This window comes from Oncorhynchus mykiss, chromosome 4 (assembly GCF_013265735.2).
Source record: "Oncorhynchus mykiss isolate Arlee chromosome 4, USDA_OmykA_1.1, whole genome shotgun sequence".
In the NCBI taxonomy this organism is placed as follows: domain Eukaryota; kingdom Metazoa; phylum Chordata; class Actinopteri; order Salmoniformes; family Salmonidae; genus Oncorhynchus; species Oncorhynchus mykiss.
This window is the reverse complement of record NC_048568.1, coordinates 34,627,263-34,654,684: the sequence shown is the minus strand read 5'-3', so window position 1 is coordinate 34,654,684 and position 27,422 is coordinate 34,627,263. Positions and strand designations below refer to the sequence as shown.

General features: G+C 43.4%; 2 protein-coding genes across 3 annotated transcripts in view; one reads left to right on the top strand and one right to left on the bottom strand.

The window, feature by feature from the left end:
• LOC110522545 (brain-enriched guanylate kinase-associated protein-like) overlaps positions 1–24,376 on the top strand; it is a 51,939-nt gene extending 27,563 nt beyond the window's left edge. Inside the window, exons 2-7 of one of the 2 annotated variants that reach the window (XM_036976149.1) lie at positions 5,914–6,135; positions 8,193–8,354; positions 9,545–9,611; positions 16,620–16,727; positions 17,032–17,112; positions 20,462–24,376. In XM_036976149.1, the coding sequence (XP_036832044.1) occupies positions 6,065–6,135; positions 8,193–8,354; positions 9,545–9,611; positions 16,620–16,727; positions 17,032–17,112; positions 20,462–21,973 (2,001 nt within the window). In that variant the 5' untranslated portion in view covers positions 5,914–6,064 and the 3' untranslated portion in view covers positions 21,974–24,376. The remainder of the gene's footprint in view (positions 1–5,913; positions 6,136–8,192; positions 8,355–9,544; positions 9,612–16,619; positions 16,728–17,031; positions 17,113–20,461) is intronic. The other variant, XM_036976150.1, reaches the window with a different exon arrangement.
• Positions 24,377–24,683: 307 nt separating this feature from the next.
• On the bottom strand, positions 24,684–27,320 carry rdh14b (retinol dehydrogenase 14b). The gene is made up of 3 exons (XM_021600994.2): positions 26,857–27,320; positions 26,106–26,332; positions 24,684–25,844 (listed from the first exon to the last, which is right to left on the bottom strand). The coding sequence occupies exons 1-3, from the start codon at positions 27,208–27,210 to the stop codon at positions 25,442–25,444; spliced, it is 984 nt and encodes a 327-aa protein (XP_021456669.1). The 5' UTR covers positions 27,211–27,320; the 3' UTR covers positions 24,684–25,441.
• Between the last annotated feature and the right edge of the window lie 102 nt (positions 27,321–27,422).

Below are 27,422 nucleotides of genomic sequence, written 5' to 3'. Positions count from 1 at the left end.
CTTAGGCATGACATGCCAGCAACAAATGCTGACACTACACATCCAAGTATAACTGATCAAGCATTGCAATTTTAAATTCCGTAAAGTTAGCGTGGAAGAGGTGAAAAAATAATGGTTGTCCATCAACAATGACAAGCCACCGGGTCTGACAACTTGAAAATTACTGAGGATAATAGCGGACGATATTGCCACTCTTACTTGCCACATCTTCTATGTAAACCTACTAGAAAGTGTGTGCCCTCAGGCTTAAAATTCATTCCGCTACCTAAGAATATTAAAGCCCCCTTTACTGGCTCAAATAGCCGACCAATCAGCCTGTTACCAACCCTTAGTAAACTTTTGGAAAAATGGTGTTTGACCAGATACAATGCTATTTTACAGTAAACAAAATGACAACAAGCTTTCACCATGCTTATAGGGAAGGAGAGTCAACAAGCACAGCACTTACACAAATGGCTGATGATTAGCTGAGAGAAATTGATGATACAAATATTGTGGGGGCTGTTTTGTTAGACTTCAGTGCGGCCTTTGACATTATTGATCATAGTCTGCTGCTGGAAAAACGTATGTGTTATGGCTTTACACCCCCTGCTATATTGTGGACCTGTCTAACAGAACACAGAGGGTGTTCTTTAATGGAAGACTCTCCAACATAATCCAGGTAGAATTAGGAATTACCCAAGGCAGCTGTCCAGGCCCACTTTATTTCTATCTCTACTAATGAATTGCCACTGGCTTCGAGGAAAGCCAGAGTGTCTATGTATATGGTTGACTCAACACTATACATTTCAGCTACTACAGTACAGCGACTGAAATGACTGCAACGCTTAACAAAGAGTTGCAGTTAGTTTCAGAGTGGGTGGTATGGAATAAGTTAGTCCTAAATATTTCTAAAACTAAAAGCATTGTATTTGGGACAAATCATTCACTAAAGCCTAAACCTCAACTAAAACTTGTAAATAATAATGTGGAAATTGAGCAAGTTGAGGTGACTAAACTGCTTGGAGTAACCCTGGATTGTAAACTGTCATGGTCAAAAATATTGATACAACAGTAGCTAAGATGGAGAGCAGTATGTCCATGATAAGGCACTGCTTCTTAACAACACTATCAACAAGGCAGGTCCTACAGGCCCTAATTTTGTTGCACCTGGACTACTATTCAGTCATGTGGTCAGGTGCCACAAAAAAAGGATGTGCCACAAAAAATAAAATTGCAGTTAATTCAGAACAGGGCAGCCTGGCTGCATGGCTGGCCCTTGGTTGGACACAGCGAGCTAATATTAATAATATGCATGTCAATCTCTCCTGGCTCAAAGTGGAGGAGAGATTGACTTCCTCACCACTTGTATTTATGAGAGGTATTAACATGTTGAAGCTGTCTGTTTGAACTACTGGCGCACAGCTCGGACATCCATGCATACCCCACAAGACATGCCCCAAGAAGTCTCTTCACAGTCCCCAAGTCCAGAACAGACTATGGAAGGCTCACAGTACAAAATAGAGCCATGAGTCCATGCAACTCTATTCCACTTCAAGTAACTGATGCAAGCAGTAAAATTATATTTAAAAACAGATAAAAAAAAAACAAATTATAGAACAGATGGGGACTGTGAAGCAACACAAACATAGGCACAGACACATGCATACACACAAACACGATAGCATATGCACTATACACACATGTACACATAGATTTTGTACACTATATATTGTATGTGGTAGTGGTGGAGTAGGGGCCTGAGTGTGAATGTATTGTAATGTTTTTAAAATTGTATAAACTGCCTTAATTTTTCTGGACCCCAGGAAGGGGCAGCAGCTAATCGGGATACATAATAAATACAAATCCAAATGAATGAGTCACAATGCAGGAGATCAAGTGCACCTACAATGTATTCTGTGATATCAATTCATTGAGTAACTTATAGGGACAGTGCATGGGCTATTTACATTGACTGGAAATAAATATTTTTTCATGCATTTGCCTATTTTCATATATAATAAGAGAGGCGTGAATTTCTCCATGTAGGCCTACCCTTTGTTATAAATAACATAGAGTTCCCTTATATTTCAAAACTCGAGTCTCAAGCTAGGCTGTAATGATGAAGCTGGTAATATGTCAGTTGTTATAGTCTATTACTTGCAAGGCACATTGGAGCATAAATTGAAAAATAAATATATCTATATTTTTTTCACTGGACTGATGTTCATGTCTCAGCTGAAGGATGGAGGCGAAGTGGAGGAGGGAGGGTTCGAAGTGGAGGGGGTCGAAGTGGAGGGGGTCGAAGTGGAGGAGGGAGGGGGTCGAAGTGGAGGGGGTCGAAGTTGAGGGGGTCAAAGTGGAGGGGGTCGAAGTGGAGGAGGGAGGGGGTCGAAGTGGAGGGGGTCGAAGTGGAGGAGGGAGGGGGTCGAAGTGGAGGGGATCGAAGTGGAGAGGGTCGAAGTGGAGGAGGGAGGGGGTCGAAGTGGAGGGGGTCGAAATGGAGAAGCATGTTTCATGATTTGTAAAAGTGTTGAATAAAAACAGTGTTGTAGTCTCTGAATGTCCTGAAACAGTTTTTAAGGCCCTCCATTAGAATAATGCAATCAGTGATTGATATAAAGGGTCACTGGAGGCCCTTCAAGGCGAAATCACTGATATCAAATAACTTGGCAAATGCTCCAACATCCTCTTCAATACACAGTCTCTTTGTTCAGACATTTTACTTGTTTTTTCTAACCCAGTTGGCTAGTGACTCTTAGCTAGCTAGCTAACTGTGAATAGCCTACACGGTGTAGCCTAGTCTACACAGCAATAGCTACTGTTTACTGCACATGGTATAAGTGCAAAGTGACTTGCATTAACCCGCCCATTACTTTAAAATTGAGAAGCCAGCATAGGTCAAATTCATTACATCGGCCTAAATGAAATATATTTTATGTACAGCACTAGATTTGATGTAAGATGTCCTTGAGTGTCTTCAAAGGCATCTGCCAAATAAAATGTATAATTATTATTGTCAAAATACACTCAGTGGTCAGTTTATTAGGTACACCACATCGTTTACGAAAGTGGTTTGCTCCGAAAGACAGTAAGTCACATCACGTGGCCATGGCTTGCTATATAAAGCCAACAGACAGGCATGGAGGCATTCAGCTACTGTTTGATTGAACGTTATAATTGGAAAAAACGATTGACTTAAGCAACTTTGAGCGTGGTATGATCATCAGCGCCAGTCACGCCAGTTCCAGTATTTCGGAAATGGCCGGCTTCCTGGGCTTTTCACGTACGACAGTGTCTAGTGTTTACCGAGAATGGTGCGATGAACAAAAAACATCCAGTCAGCGGTAGTCCTGTGGGAGAAAACAGCTCATTGATAAGAGGTCTAAGGAGAATGGCAAGAATTGAGCAAGCTAACAGGCAGGCCACAAACAGGCAAATAACGCTGCAGTACAACAGTACAACATTGGTTCTTGTCACGGATGGGCTATTGCAGCAGACAACCACACCAGGTTCCACTCCTGTCAGCTAAAAACAAGAAGAAGCAGCTCCAGTGGGCATGAGATCACCAACACTGGACAATTGAGGAGTTGGACAAATCCCGGTTCCTGCTGCGTAAGGATTTGGCATAAGCAGCATGGCCCCATCATGCCTGCTGTCAATGGTACAGGTTGGTGGTGTAATGGTGTGGGGAATGTTTTCCTGTCACATGTTAGGTCCCTTGATACTCATTGAGAAACGTTTCCATGCCCTGAAAAATTCAGTCTGTTCTGGGGGCAAAGGGAGGTCCGACCTGGTACTAGATAGGTGGACCTAAGAAACTGGCCACTGAGTGTATATCCTTTTTGTTTACCCACCCCTCCCTACTGGTTGCTTTGAATTGTGACAGTGTATGCATGTTTAGGCCAGTGCTTGACTTGACTTGGATTGAACTACAGTTGAAGTCGGATGTTTACATACACTTAGGCTGGAATCATTAAAACTCCTTTTTCAACCACTCCACAAATTTCTTTTTAACAAACTATAGTTTTTGCAAGTCGGTTAGGACATCTACTTTGTACATGACACAAGTCATTTTCCAAACAATTGTTTACGGACAGATTATTTCACTTATAATTCAATGTATCACAATTCCACTGGGTCAGAAGTTACATACACTAAGTTGACTGTGCCTTTAAACAGCTTGGAAAATTCCAGAAAATGATGTCATGGCTTTAGAAGCTTCTGATAGGCTAATTGACATCAGTTGAGTGAATTGGAGGTGTACTTGTGGATGTATTTCAAGGCCTACCTTCACACCTCTTTGCTTGACATCATGGAAAAATCTAAAGAAATCAGCCAAGACCATAGAGAAAAGTCTGGTTCATCATTGGGAGCAATTTCCAAACCCCTGAAGGTACCACATTCATCAATACAAACAATAGTATGCAGTATAAACACCATGGGACTGCAGCCGTCATACCGCTCAAGAAGGAGACGCATTCTGTCTCCTAGAGATGAACATACTTTGGTGGAAAAAGTACAGAACAACAGCAAATGACCTTGTGAAGATGCTGGAGGAAACAGGTACAAAAGTATCTTTATCCACAGTAAAACAAGTCCTATATTGACATAACCTGAAAGGCCGCTCAGCAAAGAAGAAGCAACTGCTCCAAAACCGCCATAAAATAACTAGACTACGGTTTGCAACTGCACATGGGGATAAAGATCGTACTTTTTGGAGAAATGTCCTCTGGTCCGATGAAACAAAAATAGAACTGTTTGGCCATTATGATCATTGTTATGTGTCGAGGAAAAAGTGGGAGGCTTGCAAGCCGAAGAACACCATCCCAACCGTGAAGCACGGGGGTGGCAGCATCATGTTGTGGGGGTGCTTTGCTGCAGGAGGGACTGGTGCACAAAATTGATGGCATCATGAGGGAGGAAAATTATGTGGATATATTGAAGCAACATCTCAAGACATAAGTTAAAGATTGGTCGCAAATGGGTCTTCCAAATGGACAATGACCCCAAGCATACTTCCAAAGATGTGGCAAAATGGCTTAAGGACAACAAAGTCAAGGTATTGGAGTGGCCATCACAAAGCCCTGACCTCAATCCTATAGAAAATGTGTGTGCGGAACTGAAAAAGCGTGTGCTAGCAAGTAGGCCTACAAACCTGACTCAGTTACACCAGCTCTGTCAAAAGGAATGGGCCAAAATTCACCTAACTTATTGTGGGAAGCTTGTGGAAGCTCACCCGAAATGTTTTACCCAAGTTAAACAATTTAAAGGAAATGCTACCAAATACTAATTGAGTGTATGTAAACTTCTGATGTGATGAATGTGATGAAAGAAATAAAAGCTGAAATAAATAATTATCTTTTCTATTATTCTGACATTTCACATTCTTAAAATAAAGGGGTGATCCTAACTGACCTAAGACAGGGAATTTTTACTCTGATTAAATGTCAGGAATTGTGAAAAACTGAGTTTAAATGTATTTGGCTAAGGTGTATGTAAACATCCGACTTCAACTGTAGGTGCCGATACTCATTTCGGTGCCGAGACTGTTTAATTTTAGGTGCAGGAATTCCACAATACTTTTGAGCTAATATTCTATAGGAGGTTCAGGAACTCAAGCAGAAGAAAATTGTAGGTGCCATTACTCAGTTCCGGTGAGCTCCTGGCCAAGTCAAGTACTGTAGTGTGTTAAGGTAAAAATACAAATAATCTCCTGTTTGAAACACTGACAAGGAGAGAATAAAAAAAATATATATATCCTGTATATCCTATATATATATATATTAGTGTATTCTTTTGTTGCTCAATCTGATTACCTGGGCCTGGCTCCCCAGTGGGTGGGCCTGAGCCCACCCAAACTCACACGTGCCTATGCCCCTGGTTTGAATGTTTTTTAATGGCTGCCGAACTGTCTCTTTGCTCTGTTGACAGGACCAACACAGGTAGACAACTCCCTCAGACAACTCACTCAACAGGTCAAACTTAACCAACCTGACCTATGACCTCTGCCCAGAAAAATAGATGCACTCCCACTAACCATTTGTAACACAAAAACACATGAGAGGGAGCGAACACAGCAGACATGAAAAAGATATATATCGGCAAAACGGCCCTAAAAGTCTCCCGAAATGGCAGTAAACATCAGAAAAAGAGGTAAGAGAGAACAATTCAGAAGCTATTCATCCCTCCATCTCTCCATCTGCCCACTGAGTTCATTTCATCCTCCCCATCTTTGTCAAGTGGTCGTGAACAACTCGAACGTCCGTCCTCCTAACAGAATCATTATCCTGCCTCATTGTTTTCTCACCGCCGACCGCCATCTAAATGAAAATACTCATTACCGTGTGACTCAGCTGCCGTTTCCAAAGGTCACTAATGTGTGATTCCCATTGGGAGATTGACTTCATAAACTCATTCTATTGTCATGTAACAAACACCTGTGGTGAGCCATGCATCGTGTTGTTAGTACCTGGCAAGGGGGTTGTTATACAGTAGCATGAAAAGCATTCAAACAGTGCCCCCCCAAAAACATTTTACTAACCATTGGTTACAGAATGGGATGATATTCAAATATTAGGATATTGTTATTCCATTTAGTCATAAACGTGTTAGCTGTGAAACTTAGAGCAAGTAGGAAGGTAAACTGGAGATGAGTAATACTAAACCCAGGAGGGAATAACAGTATTATCACTCCACTTACTGTACCTTCTTTCATTTATTTTTTTTATCTCAGAAGCAATAGCTTAGTTTTCAGTCATATCTTAAGAGCACGTTCTGCTTGCCTTAATGGGAATCTGAAACCTTGTTGCATGTGTATCATGGGCTGTGGTGGTTGTGTTTTGTCTGTGTTCTGTAGGAGTGTGTGTGTTTGGAATATGGATTGGAGCGTTTGTGTATATGTGTTTGCGTCGTTCAGGTGAATTCATGTAATTTGCACAGTCACTGTATTCAGTTTAATTCAAGATATTATCTCCATGATTAAAACCCCCCAAAAAGTTGAAATGATAATTGGATTGCCCTTTTAATTAAGGGACGTCACCTTTAAAAGGAAACATCTTCATTTTCATCAGCTAAATATGTGTATGTGACAATACATTTGATTAGATTTGGCCTCTACTCGCAACCTCTTCCTCCTTCTATGATCTTGTTAAGGAGATAGAGGGATGAGAGCACAGTGGCCACATCTCTCACCTCTATCTCCTTCTCTTCCATTTCTCTCTCTCTCGCTCTCTCCCTCGCTCTCTCCCTCGCTCTCTGTTATTGGTGATCTCCCAGCAGATAGAGTCATTACCATACTTCCTACATCTGTCCATCAATACAGGCCCATTAGCCTGCCATGGAAACTCAGACCCATCAAAGGGGAGAGGGATACATGTATTTTACTTCTCACACCTACTTGTTATTAGATTGGGTCTCAGGTTGTGCCGGGGCTTTATAAATAGTCCACATTGTGCTGTCTCGTTGAATTACACATGGGAGATCACTACTCAGTGAATTGCACATGGGATATTATTATTCAGTGAATTACACACATAAATCACTATTCAGTGAATTACACACATGGGAGATCATTATTCAGTGAATTACACATGGGGGATCACTATTCAGTGAAATACACATGGGAGATCACTATTCAGTGAATTACACATGGGGGATCACTATTCAGTGAATCCAAGCCGTCTAAATCTTTTCCTGTGATTGATTACAGATCATAGAGCCATATTTCATAGTAGGTTACTTCCCAAAAGGCACCCTATTCTCTATAGGGCACTGCTTTTGACCGGAGACTTCTGGCTAAAAGTAGTGCACTATATAGGGAATAGGGTGCCATTTGTGACAAAGTCTTAGTTTAAAGTGATCCTGTAAGTCACTGTAACCACTCTGGCTGATTATGGTGGTGGTGTTCTGTGCTATGCGTCAAGGTTGTAAAGTATTAGGTACTAGAGCTGAATGTTACTGGAAGCTAAAGGCAGCCTGAACTTTATATTATTTAAGTGCATATAGAATATATGATTTTGGAATTCAAAACGTTTTCATCACCACTGTATGATGTATATTGTTCATGAGTCATCACACAAGACTCCCATTCCATCTTATTTATACTCAATGTAACATATAAAATATATGCATATAATATAACATGAAGTTACCCCAGTAATATGTCTTTCACTATGTCTGATGCCTGGTGTGTGTGTTTGTGTCCCTCACAGCTCTTTGCAGGAACAGAAAGAGGACCTCCGGAAGCGTCTGTCCTACACCACCCACAAGCTGGAGCTGCTAGAGAGCGAGTTTGACTCCACCCGACAGTACCTGGAGACAGAGCTACGCCGTGCTCAGGAGGAACTCGACAAGTTCACCGACAAACTACGCAGGTATTCCTAACCACATAACCACACCTTTTTTAATCACATTCTATTGATTTTGTGCTTTTCTGTCTGGAAATATATCAGACTGGATTAATATACTAGACCAGATACCTATCAAGGTAAAGCCCTAAAACTAACACAGGATACCTATCAAGGTAAAGCCCTAAAACGAACACAGGATACCTATCAAGGTAAAGCCCTAAAACTAACACAGGACACCTATCAAGGTAAAGCCCTAAAACTAACACAGGATACCTATCAAGGTAAAGCCCTAAAACTAACACAGGATACCTATCAAGGTAAAGCCCTAAAACTAACACAGGATACCTATCAAGGTAAAGCCCTAAAACTAACACAGGATACCTATCAAGGTAAAGCCCTAAAACTAACACAGGATACCTATCAAGGTAAAACCCTAAAACTAACACAGGATACCTATCAAGGTAAAGCCCTAAAACTAACACAGGATACCTATCAAGGTAAAACCCTAAATCTGACACAGGATACCTATCAAGGTAAAGCCCTAAAACTAACACAGGATACCTATCAAGGTAAAACCCTAAAACTAACACAGGATACCTATCAAGGTAAAGCCCTAAAACTAACACAGGATACCTATCAAGGTAAAACCCTAAATCTGACACAGGATACCTATCAAGGTAAAGCCCTAAAACTAACACAGGATACCTATCAAGGTAAAGCCCTAAAACTAACACAGGATACCTATCAAGGTAAAGCCCTAAAACTAACACAGGATACCTATCAAGGTAAAGCCCTAAATCTGACACAGGATACCTGTCAAGGTAAAGCCCTAAAACAAACACAGGATACCTATCAAGGTAAAGCCCTAAAACTAACACAGGATACTTATCAAGGTAAAGCCCTACAACTAACACAGGACACCTATCAAGGTAAAGCCCTAAAACTAACACAGGATACTTATCAAGGTGAAGCCCTACAACTAACACAGGATACCTATCAAGGTAAAGCCCCAAAACGAACACAGGATACCTATCAAGGTAAAACCCTAAATCTGACACAGGATACCTATCAAGGTAAAGCCCTAAAACGAACACAGGAATGCATTATCATGATGGACACATAGCATAGACATCATTAATCCAAAGGGTGCAGAATGTGTTCAATTATTAATAGTGTGAGTTGGTAAGCCTGTGTCATTGTGTGTCTCCTGGTAGAATACAAAGCAGCTACTCAGCACTGCAGAGGATCAACCAGGACCTGGAGGATAAGATCCAAAGAAATGTAAGTGAAGTGTGTGTGTGTGTGTGTGTGTGCGCACATGCGCATGTATGTGCTTGTGTTTGAGTGTGCGAAAACGTTCATGCATGTTTGTGTACACCTGTAGGTGTGTGTCCAGGCATAAATGTGTGCATATTTGTGTGTGCGTGTTGTGTGTGTGCGTGCACGCGCATGTGTACCCATACGTGCATGCATGTTTGTGTACACCTGTAGTTGTGTGTGCATGCACACGCCTCTAAGCAAGCAGTGGTCTTTAATCTTTAGAAAAGGCAATGAAAAGCACTGAGCAATGGATTTGAATATGAATACACTAGCTGTTGGTACCACTGACGTTAATTGCAGCCTATTTCAATAGCCTGTCCTCCTTCCTATGGCAGTTGGATAGCAACCCCATTGTTCTGAGCTAGCCTTGCGACTTACATCTTTTGTCAGATGGCAAAAGGAGGGATACAATTAACCATCCAGCCATTCCAGCATTGTACGATCATCATGTGTCTTCTTCCTCGCTATGAATAGACAGCTGAATATCTCCCTCTCTGAATCTGTTAAGGAAAAGATAATCATGATCACAAAGAGCTGGAACTTTAAGATGTTGCAGGCTGATAGCGAGGAGGAGTGGAGAGGGTCTTTGTTTCATGGAACGTAGAGGGACTGAATAATTTGTCAAAATGCATATGTCTTTTTTTATTGGATGTTAAGCTGTGAATCCTTATCAGTTGTATGTCTATTCAGCTCAGATGCTCCCTCTTTAGGGGTTACCAAAGTGATGATGTAGTTATCCTGTGCTCAGTAGATAATTGACTAACTTTTTTTACACTTCACAAACCCCTGATCTTTATTGCAGTTCGATAGGGAAAAAAAACTTCACCAGTCTTTCTCTTTTTCTTTTTTAAAAAGCTTTAATAAAAATGTCAAACAAAATATAACCTACAATAAAGAGACGCACACAAATTCCAACAAACGTCAATGACATCACAGCTGCTCAAAACCACACGTTTCTACAGCATCCATACCCATCCCATCTGTCTCCAACTTTTACTCTCATTCTTCATACCTTGGGCATTTCCAGTGTATGTAACACTCTATGCCATTATGCCCTCAAAGTGCACTATTCTATCTCTCTCTGTAACCAACACTTTTTCAATATTTAAATAATAATGCATTTGATTTATCTACTGTCTTAACGATGGAGTATAGTCCTACCCATCGGGTATCTCACTGCCCCTTATAAGCCATGTTTTGAAATATGCAGATAGACTGATTAAAAGTCATCTTAAATTGTAACATTTTGGACAGCCAACTTTCTAACTCTGCCCATAACTGTTGGACTTCATAGCACTCCCAGAAGGAATGAATTATTCAGTCATTGTTCATTTTACACTTAAGACATGACTGCCATTCTGCTGTAGGATTTGTGAATTTTGTCTCTTTGACAATACATGACTATATAATCTCCCTCCATCTTGTGCCAATGTCAGTTTTTTCTGCTATTTAAGTATTGGTTCCAATAGTTTATATTTTCTGTTGGATAGGCTCTCTGCGAGGATTTGTACATCTTTCCTATCATATTAGTATCCTTTTCCAACTCAAATAGGATTTCCTCATCATTGCTCTGATGTCCAAAATAAAATAACAAAGCAATGTTTTCCAATCTCGAGGTGAACATTTTTTTTTTTACTATTGTAAGTGCCAAATAAAGTAACAGGGTTGACCGTAACAGGGTTGACTGTAACAGGGTTGACCGTAACAGGATTAACCGTAACAGGGTTGACCGTAACAGGATTAACCGTAACAGGGTTGACCGTAACAGGGTTGACCGTAACAGGGTTGATCGTAACAAGGTTGACCGTAACAGGGTTGACAATTTCATCCTAAATCAGCCATAAATCCCCTTGTGACAGGGGGAATGGAAGTGTGTTGTGTGCAACAGGGAGGGACAATTGAATGCAAGCTTCACATTTTTATTTTTTATTGCTACAACATTTTGAGCCTGTCTATCTCTGGGTAACAGAGTTGACGTGTTATGCTCGACCCGCTCAGTTTTCCACCACAAAACACCAGAAAGTGGCCAAAAAGAGTCAAACCTGCTCACCTCCCTTTACACTATGACTTGACTACTAGATGTTCAATGTTTCTTTTGAAAAACATATTTAAAAATTATTATTTCACCATAGTAGAGTTTGGGTTTGCATAACAGCGTAAAATCCTATATTTGTGGACAATTCCTACTTAATATATCAAAGGGAAGCAAAGGTACTCATTTTGCGGAATGACCCAACAAAGGTACTCATTTTGCGGAATGACCCAACAAAGGTACTCATTTTGCGGAATGACCCAACAAAGGTACTCATTTTGCGGAATGACCCAACAAAGGTACTCATTTTGCGGAATGACCCAACAAAGGTACTCACTTTGTGGAATGACCCAACAAAGCATTTACATACCTTTTATGCTCTTACTTCAAAAAACACTTTGCGGCCTCCGGTAAAAAAATAGGTCAACTATGTTTCTGGGATAAGTATAAAACATTATTTTATTTGGGGCAAAAGTAAAGTATGCTTGAAGTTATTGCACTCTTAATCCTCCTGTTGTGTTCGTTTCATGTTGATTAATTATGTGTACCTGGTCCAAAATGACAGCCCCATTATAGCTGATTATAAATCCATAATAATGCATATATTATCACCTAATGTTGTGTTAGATCTTTTTATCAACTTAAGTTCTTGTGAACATTACAAGTTTTGAACTTCTATTTGCTATTTATGGCCTCTATGGCCTTTAGTTAAAAAAAAGCATAATGAATGGATTATTTTGACTATAACAAATACTCAGATGAAATATATTGTGCTATTTATCACAGGCTACTTTGTGTCAAAGTTTAACAAGGACTCTCTCCTCCTCACCAGTGTCATGATCAAATATATGAACAAGAGTCTCACATACAGTTTATCGTTTGGTCATTGTGCTGCCACAGAATGAATTGTGAACAAGGCCTCAAAATAGCATTATATACCGGAGCTGCGAGAGAAGTTCAATATATTTTATTGAAAAGATGTTGCGATTGTTTGTGAGAATGCCAACAGGTGTGGTTCCCGTGGGGGAAAGATTCTATTGGGGAAAGGTTCCCGTTGGGGTTGCCATGGAAGCCAAGAAGGGGAGTGAAGTGTGTGTGTGTGTGTGTGTGTGTGTGTGTGCTCAAACACGCATGCATGTGGGGGTCTGGGAGAGGAAGTGTATCCCATCTGATGAATGGGTGTGTGCCTGAACTCAGTTTTCACCCATTCATTTCTACTGACCCGTCATTTTTGACAGGGAACACCACAGGTGTACAAATGTTAAATAAAACACCCTAAACGTAATGAAAATCATCAGCATGTATTTTGTGTGTTCAGATGCCCTGTGTGGACAAAGTCATGGAACCTTATATGACAATCAGATTAAATGAACCACATTTTTCAGAGAGAAAACTTCTAAAAAGGTTCAATTCGACCGGGAACACAGCAGGAGGGTTAAAAAAAAATGGTTCCGAAAACTTTCTTTGGCTGTACCCATACCATCCTTTTGGTTACAGGTTACCCTCTGTGGAATGGTTCTACATTAAACCCAAAGGGGTTCTACCTGGATCCAAAATGGTTCTTCCTGGAACCTTTTAGGTATATAGCTCAACAGAACAATATTTAGTTTACAATGTGAGACGGTTCCACTAAAAAAAGTTATTGTTTGTTAGACTGGAATGTTCCAGGGAAAAACCTGAAAAAAACAAAAAACAATCTACAGTACAGTTTGGTTAATCTTCCACCATTACTATGATCCACTTTCATATTCAGATTCCTGCCTTCATGATGTTCACATTCCTTTTCCCTTCGGCCTCATCAGTAGTCGGGTGGTTCAGTTCTCAGGTCTCAGGAAGCAGGAAGAACAGAGCCCCATCAGTCAATGACAGGCTGCTGAACACTGCTGTAGGAATGCACCAGTGGTACATGGCCAATAGATAGAGCACTGAACATCAGCTGCACCAGAAAGATGTCCAAGCCAAATTTACCAACATTTACAGAGAGGCAGAAGTAGCCAAAGATTAAAGCAAACCATGCAAATGATAAAATAAGGAAATATTTTCTTAGCACAGGTGAAGCAAATAGAACCTTTATGCCTCATTTATGTATTTTCCTCACCTCAGTCACCTCCTGTAGAGTATCTGTATTTTCCTCACCTCTGTCACCTCCTGTAGAGTATCTGTATTTTCCTCACCTCAGTCACCTCCTGTAGAGTATCTGTATCTTCCTTACCTCAGTCACCTCCTGTAGAGTATCTGTATTTTCCTTACCTCAGTCACCTCCTGTAGAGTATCTGTATTTTCCTAACCTCAGTCACCTCCAGTAGAGTATCTGGAACTCTGTGTTTGTTGTTTGCTACAACTCTAAGAATCAACTCATTAGCTTCTTTGGTTTTCTCCCGACCAAGTTACCAACTTGCTGACTCCAGAATAAACCATATGTAAATGAGAAACAGTGCCTGTGGTGCCACCATCACATATTTAGTAATTCTTCAGTCCCACCAAACCAGCCAGGACACATTGTCCAACACCAGCAAACATCTAGTTTAGACAGGAGGCAAAGGATTGCCTGGTCATTCCAACCCATTTAGTGGCTAATACAGTGCTGTTGATTCAATATCCTCTTAGGGCAGCCACTAGTATAAACTGGGATACCAGGTATACGTACAGGTTTGCAGACAGGCCTGTCATCACAGTAAGACAGGCCTGCACCACAGGTAGCTGAGTTACTTGTCTATGACCGTACGATTCAGCAGTGGGTCCAAAAAAGAGGGAACCAAAAACAATACCAGCCATGAACATAGTTTGTGTAACTCCAACTAAATGATCTTTCTCACACACCAAAACTAGTGACTATGGTGGTTTCATAGTGTCTTGTCGTAGAACCATCCCTTCTGGCACTCAAGGGTCTGAATCCATTCTCCCTGATGGTGTTAATGTCCCAGTCCACTGGGTTAAATATCAGACACCTACTGAAGGCTCCATGCTGCTCCCGGGGCATGGTCAGATTCAGCTGTTCCTCACTGCTCAGATTAGCACCAGCTCTGAGGATTCAGTCAGTGTTACAGTGGCGGCCAGAGTCTGTCTGGACAAAAAGAAAACTAGTGAATAGGACTGGGAATATGAGGTTTTGCAGTCCAAGCAGTATAAGCTTCTGGAACAATCCAACGTCTCCAACGTTAATCAGGATCTCGCCAAATGCAACCATCTTGATACCAGGCAGTGCCAGAGATTCCTAGCAAGTGGCAAGAAAATTCTGCTTCAGTCAGAAGCCCCAGACAGTTCATTTGGCTCAAAATAGAAGCAACTTCTGTAGATGATGCAATTTAATGTCTAACTACTGGACAATCTTCAACTGGTATGTGGATCATTCATTTTTGGGGGAACAGCTGCACACAATGCCAAGTTAAGCCAAGGGCTGTCTTGGTGGACTTAGTAGTCTTGTTTTCTAAAACATTTTATGAGGTACAATCCGTCTTGGTGAAGCCTGTAGCTGTAATTTCTGATAAGTTAACTTGGTGAAACTTGTTGCTGTAATTTCTGATACCTTGACTTGGTGAAGCCTGTAGCTGTAATTTCTGATATGTTGACTTGGCTGGAGAGAAAGGAGACTCAAAGCCACAGAGCTTTGTGGTACAGGTAGTCATATGAGGTAGTCATGTGAGAATACAATTGCTAATAGCACCAGAGACTAATAGCACCAGAGGCTAATATTACCTGAGACTAAGCAGGATGGTATAATAGCCCTGGTGGCAAACATCGGCTAAACGCATGATGGCTAGAAAGGCCTGGAGGCTAAAGGCATGATGGCTAGAAAGGCCTGGAGGCTAAAGGCATGATAGCTAGAAAGGCCTGGAGGCTAAAGGAATGATGGCTAGAAAAGCCTGGAGGCTAAAGGCATGATAGCTAGAAAGGCCTGGAGGCATGATGGCTAGAAAGGCCTGGAGGCTAAAGGCATGATGGCTAGAAAGGCCTGGAGGCTAAAGGCATGATAGCTAGAAAGGCCTGGAGGCTAAAGGAATGATGGCTAGAAAGGCCTGGAGGCTAAAGGCATGATAGCTAGAAAGGCCTGGAGGCATGATGGCTAGAAAGGCCTGGAGGCTAAAGGCATGATGGCTAGAAAGGCCTGGAGGCATGATGGCTAGAAAGGCCTGAAGGCATGATGGCTAGAAAGGCCTGGAGGCTAAAGGCATGATGGCTAGAAAGGCCTGAAGGCATGATGGCTAGAAAGGCCTGAAGGCATGATGGCTAGAAAGGCCTGAAGGCATGATGGCTAAAAAGGCCTGGATGCTAAAGGCATGATGGCTTGAAAGGCCTGAAAGCATGATGGCTAGAAAGGCCTGGAGGCTAAAGGCATGATGGCTAGAAATGCCTGGAGGCATGATGGCTAGAAAGGCCTGAAGGCATGATGGCTAGAAAGGCTTGAAGGCTGAAGGCATGATGGCTAGAAAGGCCTGGAGGCAAATTTTTTCTCAATATTATATAGTCATTCTGAGTTGTGTATACATGCATCATTACAGATGTTGGTAGATATGAAACTGATGCAATTTTCAATTAAATAATGAGAACACCTACTATGCTGTGATGTTGTCCGGAACAGAGAGGGGAATTTAGCTGTTTTAGCCAGTTAAAGGTTGGATTGTCACGAGGAGTTGAGGCCTCTGCGATTTCTGTGTCCTGTGTGATCTGTGGCACAGAGAATTACACTTGAATACTTTAGGAACATTTTAAGTTATGTGTAAGCAATTAAGCAGTTTACTCATGATATGGTATCTGGCTTGGGTTCTCCCCCGTCCTCAATCTAATTTACTCTATGAGGCACAGCAAATCTCATCTGACCCCACAGCCCTCCAAACCAAGTGGGAATTAGCTACATTACATGAAATCAAAGAAAAAACAATAATGTATTTGCAACGGGATTCTGATTTGAATCTGACATGAGTCTTTGTTTTCCTCAGTCTCAGCACCATGACAACGAGAAGAGAGCCCTGAGCAGAGAGATCATCGTGCTCAACAACCACCTGATGGAGGCCAAGCTGACCATTGAAAAACTACAAGAGGACAATGTAAGGGCCTGGCTAGTATGGACTCTCTCTATCAACACTCTATGAGGTCAGATGTAGAGGTCATCAAAAGTGTAGTCCCAACCCTCAAAGTGTATTGTAATGACCTTAGTATACATCACCTATAGCGTCTTTGCCAAGAGGTTATGACTACTTTGTGAAATAGCGAAGGTGGTGCACTGAGACAGACCTGAGTTCAAGTCCCGGTTCTGGCTCCTCTCCTAAGTCAGTGCTGTGTGTTCTTTAGATGAACTCTTTAAAGCATGTTGTTTTCTTCTAACACAGTGTAACACATTCTGTCCTATAGGACCTGTACAGGAAGGACTGTAACCTGGCCGCCCAGCTGCTCCAGTGCAACAAGTCCCATTATAGGACCCAGCTTTCTGAGGTGAGTCCTCCACCAACAGCACTACCAATCAGACCAACTAGGTTAAAATTTTGAATTAGCTTTGTATCAAATACCTTGAGCATTTCAGGTATGTGCACGATGTGCAGGGTTGCAAATATATGCATGAGTCTTGATCCGTTCACATCGATCAATGCATGAGCAAGGGTTAAGGGCTAAAACCGGGGCTCTTGACACAAGCTCATGCAGTTCTAAACTTCCAATACATCAACAGTCTGAATCATGATTACTCCACTGATGGATTGCTAATGAAGCAAATGTTTGACAGGGATTAACAATGGAAAGCTGTAGCTGCACTATGTGACAGGTGGGTGAGTAATTGATGTAAGATAGATATACATACATACAGGCCCGGCTCTATTTGAGTGTGCCCAACAGTGCCCATGCTACTTTTGTTGCCCAGCAGCAAAGGAACAAGTGAGAATTAATCAGTGCGTTAGTGCCAGGGCGGATTGGCAAGGCTTTCCACTGTATTAGCCCTGGGCCTCGTGCCCGGCCAGCATGGCAAGAGCAGATTCCAAAGCTGGCACGTTGCCTATACCATTAAAAAATGCCTTATCACATTTGGCACAATGAGGACGGAATGGAAATATCAATGCAACCACGATTTATCAGTTACATAATAAACTAGTGATGGGTCCCCTGCGGGGTGTGTGTGTTCATATGTGTGTGTGTGTGTGTGTGTACTCTATCACAGGAGGTTGGTGGTACATTAATTGGGAAGGACGGGCTCATGGTAATGGCTGGAGCGGAATAAGTACAATGGGATCCAAGACATCAAACATGTGGTTTCAATGGTTTCCATGTTTGATGCCATTCCATTTGCTCCATTCCAGCCATTATTATGAGTCGTCCTCCCCTCAGCAGCCTCCACTGGCCTATATGAGTGTGTGTGTTGTTCCTATGTGGAGTGAAAACAATAAACAGATGACACCTCGGATATATACAAAGGTTATTGTCCTACTTATGTCTTTTATCCTGTTTATTTGTGGGCTGGAAAGTAATCAAACAATCACTGATGGCGTGTGGTGCAACACGGTGTTGCCGTATTGAAAACAGAGGATCCAATAACTCTGACTCCTATCTTTTTGATATTTTTTTTAATACTTATTTTTCTCTGATGTTGGTATAAAATAATTAACATTAAAAAAAAATGTGCATAAAATATAACTCAGTATTTGTATTATGTATTTTATACATTTTTTTTTGCCATCTTTATCAGGGATCCAATAATTACAGACCTCACGGTACGTGTTGACAACGAAATGTCTCATGGTAATTGGGTATTTACATAAAAAGTGAAAGTGTGATGCAACTTCCTATTAGCCAATGCAGCTATAATTTACTACCTTCTTACTAGCGATAGTTGACTAGATTCATGTTGATAACGTTCTGCAATTGGCTTAATTCTTGTTGCAATGGAGAGGTGGCAGCAACAGGTTTCTAGTGCATTTCAGTTTGCATCGAGAGCTGCCCAGAAGAATAGAACCTCGGTAAAAATATCAAACTAAATCTCATGATGTACAGTGACTTCGGAAAGTATTCAGACCCCTTGACTTCTTCCATATTTCCTTACGTTACAGCCTTATTCTAAAATCGATTAAATATATATTTTTCTCAGCAATCTACACTCAATACACCATAATGACAATGCGAAAACAGGTTTTTAGGATTTTTGGGGGAATTTATAAAAAATTATAAATAGAGGCCTCCCCAGTGGCGCAGCGGTCTAAGGCACTGCAGTGCTTGAGGCTTCACTACAGATCCTGGTTTGATCCCAGGCTGTGTTGCAGTCGGCAGCGACCGGAAGACCCATGAGGTGGGGTACAATTTTCCCAGCGTCGTCCGAGTTCGGGGAGGGTTTGGCCGGCCGGGTTGTCCTTATCTCATTGCACTCTAGCGACTCCTGTGGCGGGCCGCATGTAATGCACGCTGACACGGTCGCCAGGTGTACAGCGTTTTCTACAACACATTGGTGCGGCTGGGTTCTGGGTTAAGCGAGCATTGTCTCAAGAAGCAGTGCGGCTTGGTGGGGTCGTGTTTTGGAGGACTCACGGCTCTCGACATTCACCTCTCCCGAGTGCGTACCGGAGTTGCAGCGATGGGACAAGACTGTAACTACCAATTGGACATCACGAAATTGAGGAGAAAAAGGTGTAAAAAAATATGAATAAAGACCCGATGGTCACTCTGACAGAGCTCCAGAGTTCCTCTGTGGAAATGGGAGAACCTTTCAGAAGGACAATCACCTCTGCAGCACTCCACCAATCAGACCTTTATGGTAGAGTGGCCAGACAGAAGCCACACCTCAGTAAAAGGCACATGACAGCCCGCTTGGAGTTTGCCAAAGGGCACCTAAAGACTCTCAGACCATGAGAAACAAGATTCTCTGGTCGGATGAAACCAAGATTGAACTATTTGGCCTGAATGCCAAGCGTCATGTCTGGAAGGTCCCTGGAAGCATCCCATCCCAGTGAAGCATTGTGGTGGCAGCATCATGCTGTATGGAGGCTTTTCAGCGGAAGGGACTGATTGAGGATTGAGGCAAGGATTGAGGCAAGGATGAATAGAGCCTTGATGTAAACCTGCTCCAGAGCGCTCAGGACCTCAGACTGGGGTGAAGGGTCACCTTCCAACAGGACAACAACCCTAAGCACACAACCAAGACAACGTAGGAGTGGCTTTGGGACAAGTCTCTGAATGACCTTGAGTGGCCCAGCCAAAGCCCGGACTTGAACCTGATCGAACATCTCTGGAGAGATCTGAAAATAGCTGTGCAGCGACGCTCCCATCCAACCTGATAGAGTTTGAGAGAATCTGCAGAGAGGAATGGGAGAAACTCCCCAAACACAGGTGTGCCAAGCTTGTAGCGTCATACCCAAGAAGACTCGAGGCTGTAATAACTGCCAAAGGTGCTTCAACAAAGTACTGAGTAAAGGGTCTAAATACTTATGTAAATGTGATTTCTGGTGGGGTTTTTTTATACATTTGCAAAAATTTATAAAAACCATTTTTTTCTTTTTCATTTTGGGGCATTGTGTGTAGTTCAATTTGGAATAATGCTGTAATGTAACAAAAAAAAAATTTAAGTCAAGGGATATGAATACTTTCTGAATTCACTGTGTTTGTTCGACAACAGTTCCACCTTTTAACTTCAGGTTATGGTTTAAAGTTGAATTCCTGTCTGTTCGCCATATGGTGCCATTATGTGTTAACATTTTTGTAGTTTCTATGTCTTTTTTACATCTTTCATGAACTTTGCACTCTCTCACCACTGGTCGCTTTATCACAATTTTCTATATCTCTCTATCTCTCTCTCTCTCTTTCTCAGTTACCTGCTGAATTCCAGGAACGAGTGACCATGCACATGGATGGCTCACCTCTTTGCCACACCGTCTACACTGACTCCGTCCCCGCCTCCGTCATCGCCAAGGTATTGGAGAAGCCCGACGAGGCCTGCAGCGGCAGCCAAGCTTCCAGTTCGCCTAGCCCCCAGCACCAGGACCAAGGCTTCCTCCTGGACACCCTGGACAGAGACGAGCGCCTGGGCCTCCGGGCAGCATACAAGTCAGACCTGTACAGCAGTGACACAGCCCTCTATTGCCCGGTCGATCAGAACCGCGAACGCAGGCCAAGCATGGACGTCCACAGCCAGAGGAAGCTGCTCTACGGCCCCAAGATCTCCACGGACAGTAACCCAGAGGAGGGTACCTTGTTGGGGCTGAGGTCTGGCTTCTCCCAGGAGTGCTTCGCCAAGTTCCCCACCTCTCTGGGCCCCGCCTCAGGCAGCTCCTACTCCAGCTTCAGCGGAGGGGGCTCAGATGACAACAAAGGCAATGGCCCTCCCAGCAGCACAGCCTCCTCTCCCCACCACCACTCCCTCTACATGGACTGGAGGGATGGGGGAGACTATGAGAGGAAGAGCGACTCCTCCTGGGAGAAGGACAGTCCTAGCGGTGGAGGCTTCGCCAAGGTCCACGCTGTCTTCCAGCAGGCCGGCGATCATGGTGGAGCACACCACCAGAACGGCAGCTCACCCGTCTACAGCCGCACCATGTCCTCGTGCTTCAGCGAGCCCTACGAACCCCTCCCTCCCTCCTCCTCACCAAGCGTTGCCTACGGAGACAGCCGCCGCAGCAGCACACTGGCACCAGAGGAGGAGGAGCCGATTGGCCGCTGGAGACAGCTGAGCGCGGAGGATCTAAACTCCCACTCGTACTGCTCGCCCGGTCGGGCCTCGCCCTACAGCTTCTCTGAGCAGCACTTCTCAGTTCGGCCTGCCAAGATCCGCCTTGGACCCCTCTACAGCAGCTTCCAGGAGGGGCCCGACTACTACCAGGGAGGGGTAGGACCCATCATGGACCCCCCGGTGTGCTTCTCCACGCCCAGCCCCGAGTGCAGCCCTGTGGGGGGCCTCCGTCAGTCCCATCAGTCCCACAACCAGCAGGCCCACCAGACCCATCTCTACCGGGCCAAGGAGGACAACCAGGAGTCGGAGCACATCCTTTACCACTCAGGGAGCCCCGAAAACAGGGAGGGCAGCTTTGATGTGGCGGGGGCTGGGGGAGGATGTGGAGGAGCGGGACAGACCAACGAGTACGTGGACATCAGCCCCAACAGCTCCAATGAGTCCCTAAACCAGAGGTCCCTGGAGATGGCTGCCGAACTGCAGCAGCACTACCAGTCCGAGATGCAGCCCCCTTCGCCCCCCCAGGGCAGTCCACCACCGCCCCCGCCACCACCTTGTCCCCCTCCACCGCAGTATCACAATTTTGGCACATTGGGACTTTCGAGAAAGGACAGTCTCACCAAAGCCCAGCTGTATGGAACACTTCTGAACTGAGAGAAGAAGGTATTCTGACTTACTGGTCTCTCTCTTTTTATCCATCTCTTTCCCTGGTGGGATGTGAGGTAAGAAGTCTTGGTGAATCTAGCAAAACATATTGATTAGTGTGAGGCTAGCCAGTTGTTCAGTTTAAGGACATCCATTTTGAAAGGACAGTTGGAAGATACAGTAATTAAGCATGAATTTATCAGATTGTTGCCACAGCTGTGAAAAACTGACAAACTAGTGGTTCGCATCACTACAACGAATGTGTAAGTTTGTCTGGGTCAGGTGAATTGACAATTCATTACTGTCCCAAATGAGTGGGGACTATAGGAAAATACTTTGCTACCTTTGGTACATTTGGTACATAAAATTGTCTTTGGAGGTACCAGAGACCAATTGTTCCATGTGCTGTACACAAAGCACAGTGAGCTTGTAGACAAAGGAAACATTTAAAGTAACTGTTGAAATATATTAATATTTTAATTACAACATCAAAAATGTAATAGAAATGACTACAATTCAATCAGGTGTGGGCAGCAACACATTGTAAATATGTCTGGTTAAGAGCATCTGCCAATCAAAGAGAGATACTTGGGGCTCTATTCAATCTTTAAAGATTCCGCCATAGAAATGTAAAAGTGAATTCCGATTGACCCGACATATGCAGCGTTTAGCGTCAATGCAGCCTCCCTTAAAGAGAGAACATTGCCTTTAAATTTCAATCACGCTTTAAAGCTGAACTTCCGCAATGTGAATTGAATAGAGTCCTTAGAATGTTGAAGATTCAGAGGACTGTCTAAACTACAATTATAGATTTGTTTATTGTCAATCACAGGCTGAAAACTGTGCTGCATTTATGCAGAGTAAAATATGTATGACCAATGGGGTATCCTGGTAAACGTTGCAGTACTATACAGTAAAGGTCCTGGAGAATGGGTTAAAGTTGTAGAACTATACTATCCTGGAGAATGGGTTAAAGTTGCAGCACTATACAGTAAAGGTCCTGGGGAATGGGTTAAAGTTGCAGTACTATACTGTAAAGGGCCTGGGGAATGGGTTAAAGTTGCAGTACTATACTGTAAAGGTCCTGGGGAATGGGTTAAAGTTGCAGCACTATACTGTAAAGGGCCTGGGGAATGGGTTAAAGTTGCAGCACTATACAGTAAAGGGCCTGGGGAATGGGTTAAAGTTGCAGCACTATACTGTAAAGGGCCTGAGGAATGGGTTAAAGTTGCAGTACTATACTGTAAAGGTCCTGGGGAATGGGTTAAAGTTGCAGCACTATACTGTAAAGGGCATGGGGAATGGGTTAAAGTTGCAGCACTATACAGTAAAGGGCCTGGGGAATGGGTTAAAGTTGCAGTACTATACTGTAAAGGTCCTGGGGAATGGGTTAAAGTTGCAGCACTATACAGTAAAGGTCCTAGGGAATGGGTTAAGTTGCAGCACTATACAGTAAAGGGCCTGGGGAATGGGTTAAAGTTGCAGCACTATACAGTAAAGGGCCTGGAGAATGGGTTCAAGTTGCAGCACTATACAGTAAAGGTCCTAGGGAATGGGTTAAGTTGCAGAACTATACAGTAAAGGGCCTGGGGAATGGGTTAAAGTTGCAGTACTATACTGTAAAGGGCCTGGAGAATGGGTTCAAGTTGCAGCACTATACAGTAAAGGTCCTGGGGAATGGGTTAAAGTTGCAGCACTATACTGTAAAGGACCTGGGGAATGGGTTAAAGTTGCAGCACTATACAGTAAAGGTCCTGGGGAATGGGTTAAAGTTGCAGCACTATACAGTAAAGGGCCTGGGGAATGGGTTAAAGTTGCAGCACTATACTGTAAAGGGCCTGGGGAATGGGTTAAAGTTGCAGCACTATACTGTAAAGGGCCTGGGGAATGGGTTAAAGTTGCAGCACTATACTGTAAAGGGCCTGGGGAATGGGTTAAAGTTGCAGTACTATACTGTAAAGGGCCTGGGGAATGGGTTAAAGTTGCAGCACTATACTGTAAAGGGCCTGGGGAATGGGTTAAAGTTGCAGTACTAGGTGTTTTTACAAAAATATATAGATGCCCCTAGGCTGAATCCATTTCAGTGCAGCTCTGTCCACTCATTCAGTTTTTGCTTTGACATGATTTTAAAATACCCAGAGCACTTAAAGAGACCGTTTAATGTAAGTATTATTTTGTAAACAATGGACTTCTTTTGAGATGTAAACATTTGTCCTACCCGTTGATACTATTTTTTTCTCTATAACCTTTGGATAAGTTTTCCTGTCCCACTCTACCTCAGATTCTCATTCTCACACCCCCCCATAAAGCAACTGCATGCTTGTTACTATCACATCATTATGCATGTTTCTATATTTCTGTTGTGTTTCCTTTAACCTAATAAAGCACAAACTACGCATTTTGATGCGCCAAGGCTGCCTCAACTGTTTTAGTGTGTGTGGGAAATAAATATAATGTCATTTAGTGTAAAAGATCACAGATACAATGTCACTGTAATGGTTTTAAAAGCTTTCAAATCAAACTGTGTGTGTGCGCACATACACGTGTAGAGAAATTATCTTTGGATTGTCGACTATTTTGTTCGACTACATAATTAGCCATACCTCCGCATTGACATTCAAAACACATTCCCCCCTCTCACTCAACTATGGAGCGAAAAGGGAATTACTTGAGAGATAACATCTAACCAGAGGAAGGAGTCACCACAGCATCAACATCATCTGACTGAATCTGAATCTCATTGTCAACTTTATTGTTCCCGTCCATCCTGTCACAGCAGAAGGTGACGAATTCACACGTCAAACACATCATGAGAGGAAAACTGGATTAGGTAACGCAACACAACCAGTCTCCTATTCCTTTTTCTACTGCCAAGTGCATGCTGCAGGATGCATGAGCTTAGCCGCCTTCGCATTTACTTACAGCTGCTGAACTACATACCTGTTGGCTTTTCAAACCACCCCGGAGATATTTCTATAGCACTATAACCAATCATGTTCGCACTCGGAAAAAGCAAATATGACAGTTCAGCTCCCCTTTGATAATCGCTACTGGGAATTAGCTCCCCTCCACTTTGACTGTGTGAACTTCTGATTCAGTGAACACTGGTGAAGACAGTACAGGAGATAGAATAGCTGGTTCCTATGGGAACGGATATACTTAGTTACACATTCATGGAAGACTGCAGTTCTCAGTTTCACAGGCACATTGCACACCTCCAATCACACTCACACTCCATCCACACCTCATTTGCACATCACACAATTATAGGTGCACACACGGACCCACGCATGCACGCGCCCACACACACACACGCACCCACATACCGAGGTTAATTAAAAACAGTGGAAACTTTACCCACTGACCCCAGTTCCAATGAAACCCCAAGAAGTCTCAATCAATCATCTCCCAATTCACTTGATTCCCAGGGCAAGTCTCTCATATGGTCTCTATAAGAGAGTCTGGAACCCAGGTCTCTTATTGAGTTTTTATCCCCACCATGGTCTCACTCAGGTCCCACAGTCTCTTGGCCGCCTGATCGTCCGTCGCCTTGGGCATCAGCTCCTCCTCCTCGCAGTTAGCGAAGCACTTCCCCGCCACGCCCTCCACGTCGGGTGAACACGCCAGGTAGAGTGGCGTCTGAGCTCCCTCCAGTGGGCTCTTGAAGAAGAACAACGAGGCCAGGTAAAAGAGAGGTTTGGCCAGGAAGGGGATGTGGATGTGCCTGCCCAGCCTGGTCCTCACGATGCCTGGGGTGAGGGCATTGACCGTTACCCCCGTGACGCCCTCCTCCTCCAGGCGCCGGGCCAGTTGGTGGGTGAAGAGCAGATTAGCCAGCTTGCTCTGGCTGTAGCAGAAGGCTTTGTTGTAGCTTCTCTCACTGTAGTGGTGATAGAAGTAGAAAACATTATCCCTCAAGGGGAGAATCATCCATAGAAACACAACAGACATTACACAAGGGTTGTGTTCATTAGGCACCAAAATAAAAAAAACTGACCGAAACAGGGAAAGACTAACTTGAACTATTGTCCAATAATAAACAATAGTGTTTTTTGTGCAAACCGTTTTGCTACAGTCTGCACTAATGAATGGAATCCAGGTAAAAACACAATACACAAAACATAACATGAACCAACCGCACCTGTTGAGGTCGTCGAAGTTGATGCTGCCATACTTGTAGAGCTTGGAGGAGACCACCACCACGCGGCTGGGGGAGGAGCGCTTGAGGAGGTCCAGGAGGAGGTGGGTGAGGAGGAAGTGACCCAGGTGGTTGACCCCCAGCTGCATCTCAAACCCCTCCTCTGTCTTCGTGTAGGGACACTGGTAAATGCCTGCGTTGTTGATGAGCACGTCGACTTGTTGTTCTTCCTAACAGGGGCAGTCAGAAGAAGACAGGCATGTATGAGGCAGACATACTGTACCATTAGTAGAGAGGTTTTGCTTAGTGGTGGCTGGATAACTGTGTCATGTGGGTCTCTTTATCTCAATCATTCATGAGTAAGAAACTACAATCAATGCAAGTGATTTCAAGTGAAGGAATTGTAATAAGGAAGACCTTATCTCTAAATGTAATCCCTTTACAATTGAATTGATGTTGATAGCTTTTGTAAAAAAAAACGTAAAATGAATGTGTACATGTGATTGTTTCAGAACGTTGGACAGCTCACTATGGCGCTTTGAAAGGTAACCTTCGTTTAAAAAAACAACAGCCCCAGTATGATGGTATGGAATGAACGAGACGAGACCCTCCAACAGCTCAAACAACAGAATATTCCACTGCATCAGTCTTTTATCTTCGCGGACCAGAATAACATTTTGACATTTTTGCCTTATGTACAATAGTTATTTAGCCTAGACTGACCTCAATAAAGTTCAGCAAAATGCACATTTACCTTCAGGATCTCCTCGCAAAAGCTCCGCACAGACTGAAGCGAGGCGAGGTCCAGGTGTTTGATCACCACCTCTCCGTGCTCTGGCCCCGCTTGCTTCTTGATGTCCTGCGCAGCTTCCTCAGCCATCTGCTGATCCCGACAGGCCATGATCACCCGGGCCTGGAGTTTGAGCAGCTCCCCGGCCGCGGCCTTCCCTATGCCGCTGTTCGCCCCGGTCACAATGACAGTCTTTCCCCGCATCATATCGGCCGGGTACCGGAGCAACTCGACCGCTTTCTTCCGGGGGAACATTCTGCGAACAATTAGCAGTATTCCACCGCCGACGACAGCGGCCACAATAATCGCAGCTGACATTAAAGCGAATACTTTTATGTTTCACTTACAATATTTATGTAACACAGTGAGAAAGGAATGAACAACAACATCCACAAGGCTTTGCAAAACCTTCACATGCTCATGTGCTCGTGACACCTCGCTACATAACGAGTAGTCGCACCCTGCTGGTAGACACTGGTGATGTCACGTATGTGATGTACACTGTAATTAGACTGTAGCTACCAATATGT